At 46.4% G+C, this 19171-nt stretch overlaps 1 protein-coding gene across 1 annotated transcript; it reads left to right on the top strand.

The window, feature by feature from the left end:
* The first annotated feature begins 5510 nt into the window (after nt 1-5510).
* On the top strand, nt 5511-18673 carry tnfaip3 (tumor necrosis factor, alpha-induced protein 3). Its single transcript, XM_080506988.1, has 9 exons — nt 5511-5746; nt 7948-8367; nt 11811-12001; nt 12198-12339; nt 12538-12708; nt 12822-13002; nt 13145-14148; nt 14255-14460; nt 15414-18673. Exons 2-9 carry the CDS (start codon nt 8061-8063, stop codon nt 15732-15734), a joined length of 2523 nt encoding a protein of 840 aa, XP_080363114.1. The 5' UTR covers nt 5511-5746; nt 7948-8060; the 3' UTR covers nt 15735-18673.
* Nucleotides 18674-19171: the final 498 nt, after the last annotated feature.

Here is a 19171-nt window from a genome sequence, read left to right as displayed (position 1 = left end):
ATGCGGCCCCCGAGGCTTCTGGGACTTCCGAGGGCGCAGCCCCGACGCCTCAGAAGTCCCTGTGAGGGGACGGGCCGCGCCGTCAGAACACGAGAGACAGAATGACTATGGGAGGACGCCTGCATCTGCATATCCTGAGCCTTTAGCCGATTCAGCCAGAAAGCATGAAATCGTTGCTTCTTCCAGAGGTCCAGGCACAGTGGATGACCTTCCGTTGGATAAAGTGGTTTAGGTCATATAAGTTAAGGGGAATGTCTTGGAATGGGACGACAAACACTTCGCAAAAGCCTGAATTTCAGCTTTCCCGTGCATCACAGATACACATTATTCTGGGCCTCATGTTGAAATACTCTTAAATTAATGCATATATGTTCATCCAATCCACCTTGTGGGGATTTTTGGGGATTGTGCTCACTGACTCTAACAACCAGTTTTGTTACCTGCCAGAAATATAATGGTTTGGGCCATTCTGAATGTCAAGTAGCCAATAATGTAATAAAATAGTAAAAGATTGAGAGGTAGTATGGTAATATGATGACTATACTGTCTAGTAAACTGCACAAAAACAGCAAACCCTGTTTTATTTCAAAGAAAATAGTCTTGTCATTACATTTTCTCTTCATGTTAACCTCATTTTGGATTATCGTCAAAATAGTTCTCGCGATAACTCGTGAACCCTATTAATACGAATTTGGAATTCTGTTATCGGTTGTCATATGTTCAAGTATGCATTTTGAGTCCTGGTTGTAGTGAGAAAGACAAACTGGCCCGACTCCCAAACTGAAATAAGTTTGGTATTAACTGTTCTGTCACATGAGCGCCACACTCCTAATGCACATATACAAATGTGACATTTACAGAAAATGACTTTTGCCACTGCAACTGCTGCAGTCAATATGGAGAAGTGACAAAGAGGAAGAAAGGCCGGCTTCACTTTTCTTTAAATAACCACGTGAAAGGTAATTATCAGTCAACGTGTTGACGGGTCAGGCGTCTCGTGTCGTTTGTTCCCCAATCTCTTCTTACCGATCATGCCTGAGTAACGTTCTATAGCACAATTGACATGTTTTGTGAGGATAGCAGAAATAAAAAAAAGAGTTTTAGAGCAAACTAACACAATTCCTTTGTCCTGTTTTTTTTTTTTTATCTTGACAGTGAGAAGCAGGAAACACTATAAAGAGGTTTTTGGTCTATTAAAGACTTTGTAAAACAGAGAAACAATCACCTTTTACCCTCACAAGCGTGTTTTTGCATTAGAGCGTCTGGAGAAAATCTCCACGGGCAGAGAAACCGTGCAATTTCCACCCAGTAAGGCCTCGTTGAAGGTTTGAACCCTTTATTATCTCGGTGTCACCTGTAAACTCAACGTGCGATTAAAGTGTGTGCGTGTGTGGCTGTTCTCCGGATACTCTGGTCCAAAAAACACTTATTTAAAGTTTAGATGGTGACCCTGAACTGCCCCGAGGTGTGAATGTGAGTATGTGGGACTGTCTCACTGTGTTGGACTGGCGACACTGAGGTCGACTCCTGCTTCAGCCCTTTACGTTTACGTCTCGCAAACAAAACAATGCGACCTGCTAAAAAAAAAACAACAAAAAAAAACCTCATTCGGACTCTACTGTGAGGGAGTCAAACATAAGGTCCGTGGTCCAAATCTGGGCCGCAACAGGCTCCAATGTGGTCAAACCACCAAACGAATAGGATGCATTTCGAAGAAAATATTGATTTAACAAATTTCCTATGAGTAGCAGACACAACACACTGTAGCAACAGCTACAGAAGTTTATTTAGACATTCCAGGTTTTTCTGGGATTTTTTTACATGAGAAGGTTCTATAAAAATTGGCTTCATGTTGAGATTGTAGTAATTGTGAAAATGAGATGAAAAACTAAGAATGGCTTTCAAGGCCCGTTTAATGTAAATCAATATAACCTACAACAAGAGCAATAAGAGAAAAAAATAACAACAATTCTAATGTTACCTCGATTCTTATTTTGAAACGTTTCTGGCCCAACTAATGATGCATAGCCTTGCAATACCACAAGGTGGTGTATTGAGTCAATCAAACGCAGCAGCAGGAAGAATATAAAACACAACAATGGGTGAAGCTCTGAGCTACAACACGATATCAGCTGAGAGGTACTGCTGGGTAGTATTGTAACTAGTGGCTGCCACGGAAAATAAAGGGGAAAAACTGTGATGAAGGTCTGGTAATAAAGTGACCTCTTTAATATACTGGCATTTATATGATATAGGGAATAGTATTTACTTTTATTTCATTTACTCTATATGCTATACCTTTTATATATTTTGTTACTCTGCCCTGTTTGCTGTTTAATATTGGGATTGTATATATTTCTGTTATTTGAGAGTTTTCTTTTGTTCTGATTGTTTTTGCAGTTGGATTTTTACAACTGATTTTGTCAAGATAATAGTATTAACCAAAAGTGTGACAACTTTTTTTAGTAAACATCGGTGAAAATGTGGAATTAATATGCTGCTTACGGGACTTCTGTTTTTTTTTCTGTGCTGTAGAATCAATACAGATCGCCGAAATAAGGAACTAGATGTATTTCCTACACGCCCTCAAACAACCCAGAGGTGGATATTATGTACAGCCCATTGATGATTTTAATTAACAGGGGAGCATTAAGATTTCCTCATACTGAGCTTCCTGCTGTCCGGCAGGTCTTTAGTTTCCTCCAGGGTTTTCCACGTGAGCTGATTTGATTTCATGGCGTCTTCCACAACCTGAAATCAACGTTCACTGTCGTCTGCGATTCGGCTGACGTGTGATCCAGTGGGGAACCTTTGAACCACCATGGAGACGTCAGTCATGTGCTTATGTATTATATAGCGCCACATCAGCAGCAGCTAAACACCTCAAGCAGAAGTACTGATGTCCACAACCTTATGAATTTGTGTCTTCAGCAAATATATATATAAATATATAAAGGTTAGTGCAGCATTTCTTCATTTTTTTTTATGCTCCGTAATCAAATCACTCTTTGACTTTAACAGTTTAAGACAAACCAGGTGAACTTATGACATCAAATTCACAATTGATGACAAAAATAGTTACTTTACTCATAAATCAATGACTATTTGTATAATCTACTGCATCATATAATTGATTGTTTTTTCTCAAAGTGTGTAAGTGTGAAGTCAGATTTTCATTCACATTGGCCCATTCATGTGATTTGAATGTGTTTTGGCCTGATGTGATGGTGAGACTCTGTTTTTCTGTTTAAGCTCCTTTTCTTGGTCAACCACAAACAGTCGTGAAAATACAACCACCTTTACATTGTTTGAAATGTAATCAATAACAGATAACGTAATGCTGTTAAAGTAAACATACAAAACTTTTATTACTTAAGTGCATGTGTAAATGCCAGACAGGCATTCTGATGCCCTTTATGTGCATAAAATCACATTTATGAAAGAAACACAGAGTATTAATACTACTCACTTGCTTTTTATTTTAAAGTAAGGAGACTATAAAGCAGATTTTTTTCTTTTTTTCATAGAACAAACTCATTGAGAGCAGAAATACCAACATTTATTCAAATTGTGTAAGTCCAAAGTATCGATGAATAATTCCAAAAGTAAAATACATTGCATGCTGAACATCATACCTACTGTATGAATAAAGTTATGTACTTAGGAAGATATTTCTTAAAATGCAAGTAACTAAGAATTATGTGTAAACACAATCAAGTGAGTATTTCTGAAGTGGTTTTTTTTCTTTATCTTCTTGAATATCTTTCTTACATTTTATTTATTTGACATATGGTTTTTAGTGCAGTTACATAGAATTTCACATATTGCCTCCTCAGTTGTTGTTTTTTTTAAGGGGGATTTAACGGGGGGAAAAACATCGGATGTCCGACTCACGATTTGAATGGTCAAAGTTCACTGGGTTCTCAAAAGTCATGACTGTTGACATAGACTTCATACCTCACACACATACGTGGCAAACATTCGCCAGAATGACTGAGGGTGACTCAGCATGACTCAGGATCAGAACATTTGGCTGGATGCCGAATTTGTGACGCGATTCTCGGCATCTCATGTCGACCGCGGCGACGATTGAGATCGTCGGCCTTTTTTGGAAACAGTGAGCTGTTTTTTTTCGGGGATACTCAAGTTGCCTTGAATAGTTTCGGTTTTTGAGGTCAGAAAACACATATTCAATATGTTGAACATTTTTTTTTCAATGTTGTCATTTCTGGAATTACTGACATACAGATGGTGATAAAAAAAAAAGGAAGAGCAACACAAATGGTGGCTATTTTTAGAACATACCAACCACAAGGTTTCAGTGCGCCAGCAGGAGCATTCAGGCATTCACAGCTTCTTTGAAGTCAGATCCATGTTTGAAAGTCTTTTTTTGTATATCAAACAAAACAAAGGCAAAAGAACCACTGACGAGGGAGATTTTGATGTCGTTGGAACATTCAATGAAACTTAAAATAGGATTATTGAAATCTCTGTCACAGCGTTTAAAATAGCACACGCAACAAGAGGTTTTATTCCCAGAGAAGACATTGATTGTACAAACAGACAAACGTAAAATATGTACCGGTAACCATACACCCATCAACCTTCATGAGCTTGTTTCTCATAATATCAAGGTTGCGAGATGCTCGAGTCTATCCCAGGCTACTGGGAAGAACATGGAAACTTCACAAGGCCCCACGCCCAAGTGGGTGTGTAAAAGTTTAAAACAGTCATGCATGCAAACAGCGACTGGACTTTCTGGAAACACAAGAGGGAGGTGAAGTGGAAGTTCTCGTTTAGCAAGATAGCGCAGATGACATACTTTTGTGATTGCAGCTTATTAATGGTACGTGCAAGAAGTTTTGCCCTCGTTGGAATATGTGAGAATTGGGGTTGCAAATTGCATTTGCAACTGTGTTGTTGCTTTTTGCGTTTGGGTTTTGCCTTTGGCCCTCCTGGGCCACCGTAGAATGTGCACGATCAAATCAATAGCGTACTAAATTGATATCCAATTCCTTGGAATAATAACAACTGTCCTCAAAATGTATCATCTGCAAGATTTGTAGTTATCTTAAAAATACAAATGCATCATGCATCCATCAAAAAAAAAAAAATCTTCTTCTCGCCAACTGTTACGTTTTCTTTTTTTTTCGGGGGGGGGGGTCTCATCGCAGGTTAATGATTTATTCCTAAAGCTGTCTCATGAAATCGAGTATGACGCGACCTGTCTGTCTCCTCAGTGACGCTCCTTTGTGCTCAGTGGGTGGGATATGCTTTTCAGTATTGAGTCAGACAGATGGAGCGCCCCCTGGCGGCGGGAGAGAGAGAGAGAGAGAGAGAGAGAGAGAGAGAGAGAGAGAGAGAGAGAGAGAGAGAGAGAGAGAGAGAGAGAGAGAGAGAGAGAGAGAGAGAGAGAGAGGAAAAATGGGTGGACGGAAAGTCCCCGTGTGGAAATCCCCCTTGACTTGGACTTTTTCCTTTTTTTGAAAAAAAAAAAAAAAAAAAAAAAAAGAAAGAAAAAAAAAAAAAGAAGAAGAAGAAAAGAAAACTACCGCCGCCAGACGTGTGTAGTCCCTTTGAAAGGCTTCGCGGAGCTGCGACGGCTCCCAAACAGAGCCGACAAGCGGAGGGAAGCGGAGGTTGAATGGCGCCGAGGACCGCAGCGGCGAGGCTGAGTGAAGTGGCAGCGCGAGGACGAGCCTGAGCATCCGGGAGGCTTTGTTATTACCCCGACATATTTACACAGGTAAGACACACAGTCCTCTCCCTCCGTATGCCCCCCTCTCCCTCTCCCTCTCCCCCACCTCCCTCCCCTCCATGTGGACCACATCCCCTCCTCCTCCTCCTCCTCCACTCCCCCCCCCCTCCACACTCCCACACTCCCCCCTCCGACAGGCGCGTAAGACTCGGCGGGCAACACACGGCATCACCGCTCGGGCCTCGAGTAAACGTTCGGTCGTGTTTCTTTGGGGGGGGGGACGCCGACGTTGGACGGAGCTCGCGACAGTGGCTTTGACAGCCATTGTTTACAAAGACGTCACCCCGAAGGCGGACGACAGCCGTTTTGTTGTTGTTGTTGTTGGGGTTTTTTTTTTTTTTGGTGGGTTTTTTTTTCTTCTTCTTCTTCCTTTTTTAAACTGCCGAATGTGGCGTCCGCGCCGCCGCGCGCTCTCGACGCACGCGCCGCCAGACGCGGCAGAACGCTACATTGTTTCAAAGGTAGTTGTCATTTGGAATTACGTAAGCCTTTAGCGTCAGCAAAGTCTCCTGTTATTGTGTTTTTGTCTGTGTGTGTGTATGTGTGTGTGTGTGGGGAGACAGCCATCCTCAAACCGCAGCGTCCACCGGCGGGCAGCTGTGCGCGTCTGCGTGTACGTGCGTGTGTGTGACAACATACACACACGCATCGTTCACGGACGGTCCGTGTCAACGGGCTCACTGACATCCAGGTGTCTTGTTTGTCCCTGCGCCCCCGGCACGAGACTTGACTACCCCCCCCCCCCCCCCCTTTTAGCACGGCCTAGTCCCCGTTGTTGCACCTGCTGCTGTTTGGGTGGCGGAGGCTCGAGGCTCGAGGCCACTGCCTCAGACACCCTCGCAGCTGTTTGTCAACTTCAGCAGGACCGACAGAACTACAGACCCGCTGACTTGACCATCACTTCCTGCCTTTTGCTTTCGAAGTGATGCCTGTCACGAAAAAAAAAAAAAAAAAACCCCTCCAGTCCACCACTGATTATTGAAACATCAGTTATTTTTAAATCTTTTTTTTTTCTTCCATCACTTCTTGTTAAGGTCTGTCGAGCCAGGGTTTTTTTTTTTGTAAACATTGCTTGTATTTACCATTATCTCACGAAATAATCTCACTTGAATTTTCACCAAAAAAACAGATATGTACTCTTTAGAAGTTCTTTGCAAGAGCTGCTTTTAAAGTGTTGCGTTAAAAACGTTTATCTTCTTGTCACATGGGATGTCGTGATTTTGTTTTGTGACCGTCTTCTTTTTCTCTCTTTGTGCTAAAGCAAATTTAAAGCCTGTGCTCCGTCTGGATGATGATAATCTCTCACTAAAAGTTTCTTACGTGATATTCCACCCTGGTTTGTAGCTTGAAATGCTTTCTAAAAAAAAATCGTCTGGATGGATCTGACTCTGAGAAGTGAAGACTGTTAAACGGTTTAAGCATCAGATCTCACCAATCCTGACTTTACATTCGTGCTTTATGTTCAGCTCGTGACTTCCTTGTGCGGAAGTTGAGATAAGTTGAAGCAGTCGTGTAAAACTGTCAGTAGTGATTGCTGCCTTTACAGGTTTAGCATCAAACTTCAACTGATCCTCTCTTTACATTATTTAGGTAACTTTCTTGTGAATCTGTTTACTCAAACGTACTTCGACAGTATTAGACTTGTGCGTGCACTTGTGTTGATGAGATCATCGCTAAAGAGTAAAGTTCATCTTCTTTTTTGTATTGATAATCATGATAATGTCCCAATAGGGGACGTAGAATTGAAAAGTCTTGAAGACTTCCAGAGTTTAAGTGAGGCCCGGTGACCTTCCCACCAGCCCGGGAATCCCTGGGTGGGCCTTCACTTGGAGTTTGGAAAGCACCGGTTTATTGGGAGGGTGGTGGTGGGGGTGGGGGGGGCTCTCGGAAACTGTCAAGACAAAAAAAAATGAGTATTAAAAGAACAAACAAGAACACAAAGGGGTCTTTGTGGACTTCCCGTCCCGAAAGGGCACCAACCAGAGTGTGTAGTGGGACGATCCTCTGAGGGTGGGTGGGTGGGGGTGGGGGGGGCTGTGGGGTTTCCCCCCCAACAAACTGTAAATTAACTTGTGTCTTGAGCCTCGGCTAATAAGGAAGGGGAATCTCCGCGGAGAATTTCCCACCACCTCATTCCTGCCTCGCGCTGCTGTATAATAACACACCCTCTCCGCCTTCTCTCCATCCAGTTGCCACGTTGTTCGATCACCGGCGGCCTGCGCCTCCTCCTCCTCCTCCTCCTCTCCTCCTTGTTCCTCCACCTCCCCCTCCTACCATCCGCCTGCCCGCCCGCCCGCCCGCCATGTCGCAGGGTCAGAACTTCCTCCCCAAATTCCTCTTTGTCTCCAATCTGCTGAAGGCAGTGAAGATCCGCCAGCGGGTGCCCAACGACGTGGTGAAGCCCGCCGCCAGCGGCGGCCTCATGCACCACCTGAGGGGTATGCACCGCTACACGCTGGAGATGATCGCCATGAACCACTTCCCCCAGGCCTTCAGGGAGGTGGTGCAGGCCGCCATCCTGGACCGAGTCATGCAGGCCTCGCTGGAGCAGGAGAAGAAGCTCAACTGGTGTCGGGAGCTCAAGAAGATGGTGCCGTTGCGCACCAACGGTAAGACGCCGCCGCCGCCACCTATTTGCTTTCCCAACTTTCAGATATGGATTAAGACGTCGGGTGTTGTACCCGCAAGTTTTCCGACGTTGCGGTTTCTTTCAAACGTCGCCGGTTGGAGTAAAATCTAGGTTGTTTTTTTTCCACCTCCGCAGAAGTTATTCTTTGCCTTCGTTTCATTTTCTGCGACAGAAAACGTGTGTGTTCTGTGTGGGTCAGGAAAGTTTGAAATGTAAATCATTACTCACAAGCAGGGTTACTGTAAATGACAACAATTGAGTGACAGCGGTTCTGCTTTCACATACACTCATTTAACACACCCCCTCCTCCTCTCCTTTATTTTTTATTTGTCGCTGTGCCTGTGAGCACTCGGGTTCAGAAAGCCCACTGCTGCGTCATGTTTCCTGTTCCGTGGATGTCGTAACACGGGAACATCCCAGTGTAGCTAATCATTTAGGCACGGGTCTGTTTACCGCCGACTTTCGCTGCGTACCGGGAAATTCTCTGGTGTCACCGACCGGATTATCACTGATGTTTCAAACCAGATTGTTTCCACTGGTCTTTATTTACGTCTTTTTTTTTTTCATCGGGGGGGGGGGGTTTGTCCCCTTTCTTTCTGTGTAGGTGTATGTCAGGTGATAATGTGAGTTTCTATGAGAAGTATATTATTTTAAGCTCATCAGGCTCTGTTCAGTGAAGTGTGGTCAGAAGTCAATGTGTTTTTTCTATATATACATATATAAATATCTCCACACCAGCTCACTAACATCTGGTGTGAACAAAACAGCCTTTGCGGGGAATCATCTGCTGTTGAAGGAAGTGGGACTCTTCTCAGCACGGCGAGTTTGTCTCAAACTTGAGAGAGTTTCCAGAGGAAACGGTTCCTTTCACACTCAAAAAAATCCCTGTGTTGTAGCCGTTGTGCGTCGAATGAGGAAATCGCTGGTTGTTTCACGGTGTGTTTCCCATCGCCGGTTCATTTCGGTAAATCTCGAACCCGTTAGTTGTCAGTTCAGGAGTTTGGCAATGACTGCATTGAGTTTACACTCGTCAGTGTGCAGTTCCTCTTCAGAAAGACCCCCTGAAAGGGTGACAAAAACTCCTCTTGACGTCCGCTGCCGGGAACCTGCACGGAAATTCCTGGCTCGTGAGGATGATGTCATGAAGACGAGGCAGAATTTAAAGCCAGAGTGTCGAAGTGTGAAGGACCGAGATGTGACTTTGAGCAGAGGACAGACAGACAAGACACACACACACACACACACAGAGGGGACTGACTGCTGCTGAGTCACTGGAGACACACACACACGCACACAGAAAATATAAGAGTGAAGAAGTTAACTATTCATTTTTGACCTGATTTTACTAATTCTCACCAAACCGTTTTCTTATATTATCACGTGTCCAAACGCACGGGAGATTCAAACCTTTCAAACTCGTTCCCTTTTAGCCAACGTCTGGCTTTCTAGTGGATTTATAAATAAAAAAAAGAAAGAAAGAAAGAAAAATGAAGTGACGGTCATTTAAATCAAAACGGCCTCGTAAAATGTCTCGTTAAAAAAAACAACTATCTGGGTCGCGTCCGTTTTCCGGTTTCCTGTCGTCTTCTGAAGAACGGGGGCTTCACTGTGTCTTCTCGTCTTGAACGTCTCGGATGCGTCCCGGGGTTTTTCCCCAGAAAGCGTCCCATGTTTTATCACGTGTCCCATCAGAGCAGGACTTTCTTTCAGCAACATACACACCGACTCTACATACAAACTACAGATTTCAGCTTTTTTTCCCCCCGTGCCATTATTTGATATTCGCTACATTCCCTCCTCGTCTCGTGCCGAAGAAAGACATAGCCTTGGCCAGGACTTGTCTTCTCGCGTCCGTCTCACCCAATAAGTTTTCAGAAAAACCCGGAGCCGCACTGGAAGCACAACATTGCAAATTCGGGGCCGTCACCTGGATGGCCACCAAAGAAGGTGCAGCGTTGTCCTGCACCGGTGTGTTTTCAGGAAGTGTCCCAGCTTCGCAACAGAGGAAGTGTCTATATTTAGACTGACGGGACCAGCTGGCGGTCTTTCATCTTTAGTCGATTCAGGGTCAGAAGTCTGTGTGTGTGTTTTTTTGTGCACAAGAGGAAGTGATTATGCATGTGGACATCAGTGCCTGTCCGGGTTTTTTTTTTTTTGTGTGTGTGTGTGTCTCCTTGTTGAAGATGCTGCTGCTGTTCACGACGTCTTTTTCTCACTACAGAGCCGCGTGTTTTTAGGTTTTTGTTGAGTGATGCAACAGCACTGAAATGCAACAACAGTTAGATAGTATGAAATACAAGAGGATGTTTTTTTTTTTTTTCTTTCCTTTGAGTACAGTGGCGTGTTCCTTTTTGGTTGAATGAAAACAACTGTAGCTCGCTTTGCAGTCATCCTGCAGATGATGTTATTTTGACAAATCGGATCCTAGCTTGGCCTATGGCACTGTTACCTCAAGGCATCGTGTGACGTTTGTAGTGACGGTTCCCCTTTTCGTTTTTTTTTTTTTTTTCCAAATTTTCTTGACGAAAGATCACTTTACATACGAAAGTTTCTGCTTGTGTCTGAAATGTTTGAAAACTAAATGCAGCTTGTGGCACACGTTATCTAAAAGGCTCATTAATCATGGCGTCCGTCGAGCGTTGATGAACGGTGCTTTTAGATGATAGCACTCCGTCGAGCCACGCCTCTGTGGAAAGTACAGGACCAGCTGAGTAGCATTGATGAGTCGGGATCGCGGCGCACGTGCACGCACAAAAAGGCAGAAGTCAGCGCAGGGAAATTCCTGTGTTTAGTGTGGCAACAGGGTTTTTTTCAGAGCACGACATGCTGACAAATACGTGCTCGCTCTCTTATTTCGCAATGAGAAAAAGACCCAAAGAGACTCAATAAAATTCCAGGGTTTTTAGAGGCTTACATGAACACTCACACACACACACACACACACACTCTTTTCGATCATCCAGTCTGTCATCTCTTTGACAAAGACACTTTCTTTGACTTGAGATAAGACAAGAAAAATGCAGGTGATTTTGCGTGTCGAGCTGTTTTAAGTTCCAGTGTAGCACCCGGGTGAGAGATCACACTTTGTCTGCCGGGTGTGTTAAACATACCAGGGTCATATAATCGTCTCCACACCCGATAGTGATAGCAGGCCTGACGCACTGGAAATCCCCAGACTTTTGTTGCACTTGTGTGTGTGCAGAGTGTGTGTGTGTGTGTGTGTGTGTGTGTGTGTGTGTGTGTGTGTGTGTGTGTGTGTGTGTGTGTGTTGCACACACGGCGCAAGTCGTATTTGTATGTTCATGTGACTGCGCTCATTTTTTTACTCCCTTATGTCACATGTTCTAAATCTACTGGTCACAGTATGGAGAAGATATTTGCTCGCTGACATATTTGTTGTCTCCTCTGTGTGTGTGTGTGCAGGAGATGGGAACTGCTTGCTCCATGCGGCCTCTCAGTACATGCTCGGCGTCCAGGACACAGACTTGGTACTTCGAAAAGCTCTGCACAGTGTCTTAAAGGAGACGGACACCGGCGTCTTCAAGGCTCGCTTCCAGGCAGAGCTTGTCCAGTCGCAGGAGTTCACCCAGACCGGACTTCGCTACACCACCATGGTACGACCATTAGACCCGAGCGATTTCAAATTGAGATTTTGCGCTCGATAGTAACATTTGTAAACGTTTGTGTCCTCCATGTCCTCGCAGACACAGTATTTACCCGAGCCTTAACATTTTCGTCACTTTTGAACTGGAACTTTAAAGTCGATCAGAGTGTGCACAGCTTTGAATTTCTGCCGCCATGCCGTCCTAGAACTGGGAAGAGGAGTGGGAAAAGATCGTGAAGATGGCCTCTCCGGTCTCCAGTAGCAATGGCCTTCAGTTCGACTCGCTGGAGGACATTCACATCTTCATCCTCTCCAACATCCTTCGCAGGCCCATCATCGTCATCGCAGGTACGCTTTGTTATTACGTCACCGTGTGTCCTTCCCTCTTTTTAGCTATTGTGTCGTATTCCAGCGGCTGGGTGAAGACGCCCCGCTGGAACACAATGCCTCGCTTGGGAAGTCTCCGTCGTGTTTCACTTCACTGTTGGAGACGATAAACGATCCAGTGAGGTGCTCGTCTTGACTTTTAAATGCCTCGTTCAACAGATCAGGTGGTCAGGAGTATGAAGTCCGGCTCCTCCATCTCTCCTCTGAATGTTGGTGGGATCTACTTGCCTCTGCACTGGCCGCCCACAGAGTGCTACAAATACCCAATAGTGCTCGGCTACGACTCCCAGCACTTTGCACCCCTCATCACCATCAAAGACAGCGGTCCAGGTACGGCGAGCACAATTGGATAGGAGTGATCTCGCTGGCATGAGAGAAAGAGAGAAAAAAAAAAAAAAACGGCTTGACGAGGTTTTGCTTCATTGCGTGTGTTGGTGTGTTAGAAAGCCGAGCGGTGCCGCTGATCAACCCGAGGCGGGCGGGCTTCGAGGAGCTGAAGGTCCACTTCCTGATGGAAAAGGAGCAGCCGCAGAAAGAGAGGCTCCTCGAGGACTACCTGCACCTGATCAAGATCCCCGTCATCGGCCTCGGCCACGACACCACGCGGATCGTGAAAGCCGCACGGTACTGAACGGTTAAACCGTAGATTGAAAGTCGATGACGTTGTGGCCCGATGGGTCGATGTTGGCCGCCCTGACTTTGTCTTGAAAACGTTGTGAGGTTTGTAAAAAAAAACAAACTGATGCCTTTATGTGTCTGTCCGCAGCCTGGACGAGGGCAACCTCCCCGAGGACATGAACCTGATGGAGGACTACCTGCAGCTCGTCAACCACGAGCACCAGCGCTGGCAGGAGGACAAAGAGCAGGCGTGGGCCGCCCAGCCCCAGCGCCCGCCGCCCTTCTCCGTCTCGCAGCTCTCCCTCATCGAGATCCGCTGCGCCACGCCGCGGTGCACCTTCTACGTCTCCGTGGACACGCAGCCCCACTGCCACGAGTGCTTCGAGAAGCGGCAGGCCACGACCGGCGGAGGGGCGAGGATGGAAGGCGTGGTTCAGACCAAGGGAGGGGGGTGTGTCCAAGGCGGCGTGGGGGTGACCGGGGGATCAGAGACTGAGGTGGGCTCCAGGGGAGCGCGCAGCAGCAGCCCCCCGTGCGCGTCGTCTGGCAGAGGGGTGGTGCTGTCCAGCCCCCGCTCCGCCCCGCCCACCGCCCCCAGCCTCAGCCTGTACAGTGAAACCCACGCCATGAAGTGCAAGACGCCCGGCTGCCTGTTCACCCTCAGCGTGGAGCACGACGGACTCTGCGAGCGCTGTTTCAACTCCAGGCAGAACCAAGGGCCCCCCCCCGGAGCCGGAACGGCCGCCACGGGACCCCCGGGCCCCGGCGAGGGGCCCGTCGTGCCCCACCCGGCCCAGGGCTCTGGCTGGACCCAGTGGGGGGGCCGCGACTCTGAGACGGAGCGATGCAACGTGTGCAGGCAGGAAGCGTTCAGGATATTCAACGGCCTGTGTCCACCCTGCATGCAGAGGCAGCAGCCTCCCGAGAGGGGGGAGCCGCAGCAGGGCAACCCCAGGACTGAGGCCTCGTCGTCGGCCTGGACCCAGGCCAGGGACTCTGAGAGGCCGTGTCCAACCCTGACCCCGGGGCACACTTCGGCCTGGCAGGCCCCCTTGGCTCGGCCCTGCAAAAGATCCGGCTGCCAGTTTTTTGGGACCCCAGAGAAATTGGGTTTCTGCACTATTTGCTATGTAGACTATCAGACCAACCACCGTAAGTCCCCCAATACCAAAACCTTTTTCTGTCCCCGTCACCGGTCGTGGGAAGTGGCCCCCCCCCTGTGCGCGTCGCTGACGCCGCCTGCTCTTCTTCGTTTCAGGCCTGACTCCTCCCCCAGCCTCGGTTCAGAGTCGGCACGGCGGGGAGACGGGTTTCCAAAACGCCTCGCGGTGCCGCGGGGCCGGGTGCGGCGCGGTCGGCAAAGCGATGCTGGAGGGCTACTGCGACAAGTGCTACGTCAAAGAGCAAAGTGCACGGCTTAACCAAGTGGCACAACGCACACCACACTCCCCTCCTCCTGTCATGGTAGGTCTCCAGCGTACGTTTAGAACTCTTAATCTCTCAATCCATCTGCAAATTCTATTTGTAAAAAGGAGAAACGACAACGTTAACGTCAAGCTACCTCACAGAAATTGCAAGTATTACTCTTTTAAGTCCACGCTGTAGGTATAATATCTCCACACACACAGCTACTAAAAAAAAGTCAGATTTTCACAATATAAAGCAGGTGGCAGGAATGTTATAGCTGTAGAGCAGAAATGATCTTTAGTTGTTTTTGGCCTATAAGAAGCAATCTTTAATGTTATCAATTGAATTCATTTGTGTACAGTTTGGCATTTTAACAAAGACTTTAGTGAATCTTTCGACAATTTGTATTTTTTTTTTCTTTCACAGAAAATTTTTTGATAGACAAAATAACCCGTGATTTTAAGTCTGCAATGACGTTCTGTTCCTCGTCGGTGCTTTGGTCCCCGGCTTCAGTCGGACCAGCCGACTCCTCCGGGCTAGCTGCGGTGGCCTTCGGTCTGGTTAGCTTAGCTTCCGCTCCGGTGTATCGATATTTTTCGTAAGCTGGATGCCATTCAGAGCAAAAATGTGGGCAAAATACGCCACCCTGCACTCTTAACTTCCTTCTGAAGTATACGGTCTATTCCTGTAGGTCGGAAAAATACTAGTTTTTGATTCTTTTAGCAAGATTTAGCAAGATTTAGCCGAAGCCTCCTCAAACACGACCTACTCCATTACCGGCCCCTCTTTCACAGTTAATTTTTAATTCAACGATATAATGTTGAAGAAATATGCTTTTTCTTGTAACTGACTTGACGGCGGAGTTTACAAAAAGAAATATAAAAAACTATCACGCGGTAGATCCAGTATTTTGCTGAGCCACAGTTTCCTTTTCAGTTGCTAATTGACTCTTTTTTTGTCTTGTTTCTCTCTCTCCCTCCCCCTCCCAAAAAAAAAAAAAAAAAAAAAAGCGTGAGCGGGCCGCCAAACCCAGATCCTCGCAGCAGTCCCAGACCCAGACCCAGACCCAGACCCAAACCCAAACCCAGACCCAGACCCAGACCCAGTGCCGGCGGAGCGGCTGCAGCAACGTGTCCCCGGGCTGCACCGACCTGTGTCCGGAGTGCCACACGCGTGGCGGCCAGGGCCGGGAGGCGGGCCGGCGGGCGCAGGCGCCCAAGGAGAAGTCCAAGCAGCGGTGCCGGACGCAGGGCTGCGACCACTACGCCAACCAAGAGAAACAGGGCTACTGCAACGAGTGCGACCACTTCAAACAGATCTACCGCGGCTGACCGCACAAGTGACCACGGCGAGCACGCCACCTGAGGCTGTGGGCCCCCCCCCCATCCCCCCATCCCCCCATCCCCCTCCCCCCCCCATGCCAGTCAATGCACCTCTGATAACTAACTAACCGACTAACTAACTAGCTAGTGACTAACTAGTAACCTTATGGCCTGAAAAATCAAACCCCCCCCGTGTAGAATGTGAAGAGAGAGTGTGTGTACATGGGGGGGTGGTGGTGACTGTGTGACTGTGTGTGTGTGTGTGTGTGTGTGTGTGTGTGTGTGTTTTCAGTAGACATGGCCTCTAGAATACCTCTTTGTGCAATTACTATCATCTGACGTGCCCCCGCGCATCCACACGGCGAGAGGCTTGGCTCCATGTCAGAGCAACTGACTTGACGCTCGTGTACAATATTGTATTTAGAGGTACGTTGGCGGATCGTGCCGGACAAAATGATTGTATGTTGACATAACAAGAAGCATCTGACATTGCTTTCTAGACCACAGCCAAGGATTTATAACCCCCCCTCCCCCCTCCTCCTCCTCCTCCTCCTCTCCCCCCCGTCCGTCCGTCCGTCTGAACCCGTCTGTGTATCCGTCTGCCTGTCTGTCGAGCCTCCTGCTCCGCAGAGCGAGGGACGCAGCAAGCGGCTTTCGCCCGACGACAAAACCAGTGGGAGCAGAGAAGAAAGTGAGCTAAGTCTGGGCCAAAACAGCGGAAAAAAAGAAGAAAAAAAATCACTCATTTGTGGCCTCCAATAACAAAGTTTTTGTTTTTCTAAAGAGGCTTTTTGCAGTCAATAATGCTAAATGATCAAAAAAATTGATTTTCTTCCATTGGTCAGTCCAAATGCAGTGTTAGTTTATATTTTTAAGGTCAAAGGGGGGGGAGAGAGAAAAAAAAAAAAAAAAAAAGGACTTTAGTATCACGTGTTAAATGAACCAATCGCTCGGAATGGGAAGTCGATTTGAAACCACACGTGCAAGGCGGCGCGAGGCAGACGGGGCAGGCCCCCTGCTCGCTCTGGTGCTACATGTACAGAAATGACAAGCCTCTCCGTTATTGTAGCCAAACACGCCGGCGGTGTCGGCGGAACAGAAAGGCAGAGAAACACAGTAGAGACGGGACTCTTCTCTTTCTTATTCCTCCTCCCCTTCCCCCTCTTTATTTTTAATTTCTTTTGTTTCTCCAAAAAAAAACTGATCTGTTGCCTTGGACATTGTTTTTCCTGTTTACTTAAACCACTTAAGCACCTAGAAACAGCATAAACACATGGGAACACATACCGACATGTGCGCACAACCAGATGTAGTTAAAGCCAGTCCAGTCAAAAAAAAAAAAAAAGAAGAGAAGAATGAAGATGGGGGATAATTATCCACATCATCACCGAACACACACACACACACACACACACACACACATATATATATATGCACACGACACAGCTCTGTGAGATTGTAACGCGGCGCGCAGGTAAACAAACCCACCAAGAAATGCATTCCTCTCTCCGCTCCGCCAAGGCGAACGCTTTCCAAAACCTTCAGAGAGCAAATCCCATTGCCCGCTTTCGGCTACCCTGATTTTATCTGAATGTGTTTTTCGTGCTGCCGCTGCTACGACAGCACAGTATCGGGGCTCGTCCTCCATACGTTTCTTTGCCTTTAAGTAGTAGTTTTCAATTTTTATGGACCAGAGGGGCCTGATCGACGGATGTGGGTCAGCGCTCCCGCCTATAAAATGCTTTTAACAAAAAAAAAAGAATAATATGGATCTTATTCCATATTGTAGGACCTTCCAACTCGATGCCTCATCTCCAACACAACGCACACACAAACGCACGTCTCTGTGTGCGTCTGGAATACACACACACAAAAAATTTTTTAATACTGACATTCCTTTTGGGGTTTTTTTTTGCGTTGGGCTTTCTTTTTTTGTTTGTTTTGAATTTTTTTTAATGTATTTTGATATATTTGGTTTCGTTTCTGCCAAAAATTAACAACAAAAAAAACATCTTTAAACAAAAAAAAAAAACAAACAAACATGTGCCATCAATAGCCAAACAGTTGTTGTTACCTCCTCAAAAATGGCCGTCCTGGACCGCTCGGGAAGCTCACTGCAGTGCTGCAGATCGACATCCCTGCACATTCAAGCTTTTATTAAGATCTCTCGTATCGAAACTCTATGTTTTTTTTTTGAATTACCAAGAAATATTGATCCACAGAGATAACCTCAAGTGTGATTTTGAATTTATCTTTCTTTTCTGGATTGACTTGAATGCGCCCGAGTTCCTCCCTTCACTCATATCAACACCTCCTGTGCTGTGTGCAGATGTCCATCTGTGGCCGGCGGTCAGAGTGGCGTCGAGATAACAGGCGCCCCCGGTCTGCCTTTTTTTTTATTTATTTAATTTTTTTTCATTCAACTGTATCTAAAAAGCTGTCGGGCCAGCCCACCACACGTTGACGGCCTGTACATAGATCTCTGTGTGCTTTAATCACCTCTAGACGAACCTTAATCAATTCAAGGCCAATTAGTGGTCAAGCTCATCCCCCCCCCCCCCCCCCTCCCCCTGAACACAAAGTCTTTTGGGATCCGACGGGCGTTGGACTGGGAGGAGATCACATAAAGTTGCACATGACTCGCCCTAAGCTGCCGAGGCATTTAGGAATGGTACTCCAGACCGGCCTGGGGACATTCCGACAGTAGGAAGAGCGTCGGCTTAAGAGCAGAAGGTGTAAACAAAACATGCAAATGGTGTGGAAGTTTCTTCGTGTGACCTTTTCGACAATAGGGTATTGTATGGAAAAAAAAACAAAACAAACAAACAAACATAAAAAAAAAGCCTGGTTTTATTTGTTAAGTATTTATTCATATCAAGATATCTGTATTGTGTGATTCAATAATTATTTATATGTCGTCCTGAAATGAATTATTTTTATTAAGAAAGCTGGAGAAAAAAAAAAAAATGAACAATGTGGTTCTTGTCTCTGTGAGTTTTTTTTTTGTGTGTGTGTGTGTGTGTGTATGCGTGTGTGGTTCAGACCGTTGCATAACAAAACATGCAACACAAACACATGCAGCTCTGCCAGGCAAAGAAAACCATCATTTGAGGCCCGGTTTACAAGTTCACCATCTCCCCCCCCCCCCCCCCCCCCCCGGTGTGCAGAAGTGCAGGGCTTCGCTCTTTTATTCTTTCTTTTCACCGCCTCTTGCTCGTTTTCCCCCCCCTTTTTGTAAATATTGCAATTTTTCCATTCAACAAAAACTAATAGTGAGCTTTTTAGGTGGGTTTTTTCCCCCCAGTCACACATTACTTGTTTCTGAGGGTGTTTTTAGGCTTTTAAAAATAACAATGTGGAAAGGGAATCCCCACCCTCATACAACAAAAGAAAGCTTCACTGGGTTGTTTTGACCAGTGGGAGGGGGGAGTTCGACATGAGGGGAG

The sequence above is a fragment of the Blennius ocellaris genome, assembly GCF_963422515.1.
Source record: "Blennius ocellaris genome assembly, chromosome: 13".
Classification (NCBI taxonomy): domain Eukaryota; kingdom Metazoa; phylum Chordata; class Actinopteri; order Blenniiformes; family Blenniidae; genus Blennius; species Blennius ocellaris.
The sequence above is the reverse complement of the archived record's forward strand: the minus strand, read 5'-3'. Positions and strand labels throughout refer to the sequence as shown.

Excerpts from the sequence above, each read along its gene's own strand:
- tnfaip3 (XM_080506988.1), top strand. The coding sequence starts at position 8,061 with ATGTCGCAGGGTCAGAACTTCCTCCCCAAATTCCTCTTTGTCTCCAAT. Across the intron at positions 12,002-12,197 it reads GACTTCGCTACACCACCATG|AACTGGGAAGAGGAGTGGGA; the intron begins GTACGACCATTA and ends ATGCCGTCCTAG. Across the intron at positions 14,149-14,254 it reads AGACTATCAGACCAACCACC|GCCTGACTCCTCCCCCAGCC; the intron begins GTAAGTCCCCCA and ends TCTTCGTTTCAG.